The sequence below is a fragment of the Paramisgurnus dabryanus genome, chromosome 16 (genome assembly GCF_030506205.2).
Source record: "Paramisgurnus dabryanus chromosome 16, PD_genome_1.1, whole genome shotgun sequence".
Taxonomy (NCBI): Eukaryota; Metazoa; Chordata; class Actinopteri; order Cypriniformes; family Cobitidae; genus Paramisgurnus; species Paramisgurnus dabryanus.
Window position 1 is genome coordinate 25299669 of NC_133352.1, and position 5856 is coordinate 25305524.

At 37.1% G+C, this 5856-nt stretch overlaps 1 protein-coding gene across 1 annotated transcript in view; it reads right to left on the reverse strand.

The window, feature by feature from the left end:
• Positions 1–1851: 1851 nt before the first annotated feature.
• fgfrl1b (fibroblast growth factor receptor like 1b) overlaps positions 1852–5856 on the reverse strand; it is a 37387-nt gene continuing 33382 nt past the window's right edge. Inside the window, exons 6-7 of the mRNA XM_065273417.2 lie at positions 3730–4083; positions 1852–3582 (exon numbers count right to left, since the gene is read on the reverse strand). Of these exons, the coding sequence (XP_065129489.1) occupies positions 3206–3582; positions 3730–4083 (731 nt within the window). The 3' untranslated portion in view covers positions 1852–3205. The remainder of the gene's footprint in view (positions 3583–3729; positions 4084–5856) is intronic.

Genomic DNA, 5856 nt, shown 5'->3' on the forward strand with positions numbered 1-5856 from the left:
CTCTCTTTATATATAAGTCAAATGGGGCCAAACATTGTGAGGTGTGAATATGACCACATGTTGTTAGTACTTTATTTTTAGAACAGCGATGTTGTTGTGGCTACACCACTTTCTAACAAAGTGCAAGAAAGAATTTAAATTCAAACAACCACATAAAAACTCCTAAAAAAAGTTTCTACTTTAAATATGAAAAGATACAAGATGTTAAATAGATTTATTACATCATGAACACACTGTGGCAACTTGTGAACACTCGCGACATTGTGTTTGCTAACATGAGTCAAAAAAAAAAAAAAAAAATCCCTGATTCTGATTGGTCAATAGCTGTGCTTTATTCACAATAAAACACGGCTATGACGGCTTCACTCAACGGTTCTATTTATCACTGCGCCCTTAGCAACACCTTTAGCAACCACACGTATCAGTTTGAGAACGGTTTGTTGTTTTTATTTGAGCTTTCATGCATATTACACATTGGAACGTTGTTGTTCACAGTCAAAGACAATTTTTTCTAGTCCCTGACCATGAAAATGTTCACCTGACCATCGTGTTGTGCCTAACAACGCTCTTCAGCCGTTACTGCTTAGTCACTTCCGCCGAAGGTGACGTCACTTGCATACCCTCTATTGTATCTGTGGTGGTTGCTAGGCTCTTGCTACGTGGTTTGCTAGGGTGTTACTATGTGGTTGCTATGGCACCTGGCCTGGTTTCTAGGCTGTTGCTAGGGTGTTGCTATGTGGTTGCTATGTGTTGCTATGCGGTTGCTAAGGGACCTGGGATGGTTGCTAGGTTGTTGCTAGGGTACCCAGGGTGATTGCTAGGGAGTAAACTGGCATCCACCAATGATCCCAGTAAAAGCATGAATGAAAACGAGACCACCCACGTATCTTCCGATACAAAGATATAGGTCTTGCTAAACAGTTGCTAGGGTTCTCTGTTTGGCTGCTAGGAAGAGAATTGGCATCCACCAATGATTATGCTTAGTGAAACAAGCCCACCCCCATGTCTCTATACAATGTATTGCATAAATGCAAGCACCACTAATAATAAGTGAGGTTATAATTTAATACATTTCACATAATGTAATATTTTTCATTACATTATGGGGTGGTTTCCTGGACAGGGATTATCTTAAACCAGGACTAGGCCTTAGTTTAATTAGGAAATATAACTAGTTTTAACAAACATGCCTTAAATACATTACTTTTGTGCATTTTGAGGCCAAACAAAAGGCACTGATGTATTTTAAGATATGCCAGTGCAAGTTGTTTTCAGTTTGGACAGCTCTTAAATTTATTTTAGTCTAGGACTAGTCTAATCCCTGTCTGGGAAACCGCCCTAACAGATCAAGATTTTATTATGTTTTGAAAAAATTATGACACTATGAACATTTGATTACAATAATAATGTACACTTAAAAACGTAAAACAGGGCTGGGAAAGAATCAGTATGTCCATTTACAATTTTTACTCTGTTTGACTTTTTGGGGTGCAGTCATTCATAATAAATTATTCATTTGCAATACTGCCATTATGAGTCATATTATTGATTTCATGAGATTATGTTTAATGCTGATTTCTATAACATTACGTTACCAAAGGCAACGTAAAACACACTTCTGTTGGCAGTCACTGGCACCACAAAAATATTTGTAGAGGCTGCACATCTGGATGTATGTTTGATTGCAAATGGCAGTATTGAATTCTTAGTGGTGACCAAACATCACCTCAAGATGGCGCACTAACCTTCCTTGGCTACATTGCTGGTGTACAATAAATGCAGTTCAGGTACTGGCAGTTCTTTTATTGACAAAATGAAACATTACAAATTAAATATATACAATTTTCTCTCTTTTTCTTTCAATCTTCTTTCTTCAGGTCAAATGTCCAGGGCTCGGTCTGAACTCACCTTTGGGGCTTTTGGTGTTAAGCGAGAGTTTTTCTTACTTTTGTCATCCACAGGGAAAACGGAGGAAACAGCATTATAAACTGCAGCCCATCTGCGTAACCCTATCCCAATATTAATACCCATAAAATCCTGCTGGGAATATTTCCCTTCTTTCCTGGTGTCGAAAAGAATAACTTGATTTTCTCATTGCATTCCTCGGCCTGTTGAACTAACATCGGTCTGAGGCCGTGTCAGGGAGGGTGCACAGAGTCAACAGCCACTGTGGTGGCATCCAACTTTTAATTCCCACCAAAAATATGCAAACTTTAGTTTGAACTATAGGGGGTAAAACTAAAAATGCATGGGGGAAAATAGAAAATGTTTTATTTCTTACAAAAATATTATTAAAATACACTTACATGAGCACCAATGTTAAAATTGCAGCATGCAGTATCTCAGATAAACACGTTCTCATATTTATAAACTCTGTATACTGTAGAGAGCATGGCTCACAAAGGCAGCAATAAGTCTGGTGACAAGCTTTGGTTGGACTATTATCAAATATTAATGCCATTGTTACAGCCCACCTATGTTGCAATGATAATAGTCTTACACAATTTATTAAAAATAAAATACAGTTTGCAAAAACAGTGTGATTTGCTTTGGCATAGAGAAGGTAAAGTAATACTGCAAGACTAAATGTATACACACACAAAATTCCTTTTAAAGCTAATACAAGAAAAAGCTTTACTCCCCTTTCCATTCAGTCAACCATCCCTGACATCAGTACCTAAACTCTTTGCATCATTTCTTCACAATATAATGTAACAAAATACATAACAATCAAAAGAAGGAAAAAGAAAAACCACATCATACTAATTTACGGACATTAACACTTTGTAAACAGCCTTGCTAGTGCTACTAGCATTCATAGATATCATCACAGTTTCCCCATATATAAAATATTTCCTTGTACGTCTTGTGAAAAGTTTGGCTTTGAATATCAATAATTACCTGTATTGTTTTCAGTTTGCTTGCGTTACTTCTCCAAACCGCCCCAAAAGCCTAATGGAAAATATAAGTCCACTGTTGCTATACAGCATTATGCATTTGTTCCTGACCTGAGACATGAAGTAAATGGGATCCACCCGAATGAACACATCAGGAATGCTGGTCCATTCCTTTAGAGATCCCCATTAATCGCTACTTTTAGTTTCTTATGTAGTCCTACAATATGTCTGTGGTCCTTAAAAAGCTTATGAGAAGAGAGACAGCAGCACTGGTCAACAGATGAAAGTCAATGGATAAAGCCAACTGGTTAACACTGGTAATGGAAATGCTGGTGCACTTTTCCCTCCATGTGTGAGTGTGTGTGAGTGTGCGTATGCATGTCTGTGTAGACTTTGGTATAAATCTTTGGTGGACCACTGAGGACCGGAGGCACCATAGTCATTAGTCTTTGGCTGGGCAGGTCAGCAGTGATGCTGCTCGGTGTACTGGGCTCTTTGTCTGGAATGTGATGTTCTCGATAAGGCATTGGTCTGGGAGGTAAAGAGCCCTGGCGTCTACGGCTGTGGCACAACCAGAGCACGATGGCTCCCACAATCAGAAGGGCTGCAGCTGGGATGCCAATGATCAATGGCCAAGGCAGACCAGGACTGATGTGCCTTGGAATCTCAGGTGTCTCCTTAGGACCTGTTTACAAAAAAGCATACCAAATAAAATTTTTGCCTTCATTATTAATTTTTCAGAATAATTACTTTTATGATAAAAGCTGATGCTTCATCTTGGAGGATAGAAAAGTTATGCCAACTGTTTATGTGTCTACAATCTTTTACTGACCTGAGAGCACAGTGAGGTAGGCACTGCGGAAGCTGTAGCCCATAGTATTAGCTCCTAGGCAGATATACATCCCAGCATCCTCATCGCGCGCTTTGACGATGGCCAGCTTGTTGAGGTAAGAACCATCAGGTCTGGACCACACGTCCCCAGTGGGAAGCACCACAAAATGCTGCCCTCCTACCTCCAGCGTGGAATTATAGCGGCCCTCCGTGCCAGGATCAACTCTCTTCAGCCACTGGACCACTGGCTTCACATCACTGTGGACTTTACACTGGAAAGAGGCCGTTCCACCGAACTCCACAGTTGTGTTGACAGGATGGGTACCAGTGAGAATGGGCTTCGTGTTTGTGCGCTCTAGAGAAAATGGTTTGGGAACAAAATAAAAAAGATGTTTAAATATTCAGACTGAACTTTGAGATCTGAATCAGTATCTCTTGAGTATGGTATATGTAATCCTGCCTGTAGAAACACAGCTAAAGTCATTTTTGTGATTTACTGTTTCTACATAAAATCATCCTACAGTAATAAAAACATTTATATCTTTAATATTGACTGAGCAAGGTCATGTCATAAATCAAAGTAGATTAAAATAAAACTTTGATGCTCCTACCCTCATAATTTGATTATGAGACTTCACAGATATGATTATTGATGAATCTTCCATTGCAACAAACCATTGCACTCAAGTGGGTAGCATAAAGGATGTCGCACAACCAGCAAGAAGGGCCATGTGTATGACAACTCACAGGTATCGCACACCGGACGTGCACATTTAATAGTGCAAACTTAGTCTGACAGAGTGCAAAAAATTCCAGATGCAAAATATGTGTTACCAACCTACAGTATGTTATTCATTAATCCTTTTGGACAAATATAATCTTAAATATGTGAGTGGTGCAGTAGGGATTTGAGCAGCGTCTAGAGTCACAGCGGACAGCCATCGTCACCCGTCGCCAGTGTGTACATTCATTGAAAATAATGTGTTTAATTTTTATACACATAGTGCGAAGCAACACTTCTTGCCTGGCCCATAGGGCAAAAAATAAATTTCTTTGGCCAAAAATATTTTTAAATATGTGCGAAATACATTGTAGAAAGTAAAGGTTAATTAAATATATTTTTGAATTTAAAAATATATTTTGTTTTAACCTTAATCTATTAACATATATTTCAAAATGTATTTCAGGGCCACCAAATACATTTTTAATTTTACAACCCATATGACGAAAAACTATATTTTTCCTGGCCAAAATATGAAAGTTTATTTATTTATAAAAGTTAATTATAAGTATATTTTTGCAGTTGAAAATATATTTAATTTTAATCTTTTTAAACCTCCTGTTTTGTTAACAGGTTTGTAACATACAAAGTTTTTCAATTCAACATGATTAAAAATGCTTTAAAATATATTTATTGTTTAAAATATATTTCAAAATATACATAAATGACCAAAAAATAAATGGGTGAAAAATTGATTTTTGTAAACATTTTTTAAAATCTATTAATCTATATTAATCTATATATTAGGGATGCACCGATACCGATACTGGTATCGGGTATCGGCCTTGATACCACATTTTCTAAAGTACTCGTACTCATTAAAAGTCCCCCGATACCAGGGTTCGATACCAAGGTCTGCGAAATGTCTATGTTTGAGCGGCGTGTAAGGGGTTAATGCCTCTTGTGTTGTCCAAAGAGGCAGAGTTTACAATGAACTGGAAAACTAGTCCCTTGTTTTTTTGTTAAATTATATTACTAAAGCTGTTATTTGTAAATTTAAATCATGTTTTTTTATACTTGGTATCGGTATCGGTATCGGCAAGTACTGAAATGCAAGTACTCGTACTCGTACTCATATTCCAAAAAAGTGGTATCGGTGCATCCCTACTATATATATATATATATATATATATATATATATATATATATATATATATATATTTTTTTTTTTTAAGGACTATATGTCTTCTTTAGGCATCGTCAGTGTTTAGTGTGACCTCTCTTGGCACTGAACACATCTTGAGGGTTTTTGAGCAGAATGAAGGAAAAAAACTAATTTCTTTAAAATTAGAAATTAGGATTTAATTTTATTTAGGTTTAAGAGATCCTGCAGTTTCTTGCTATTGC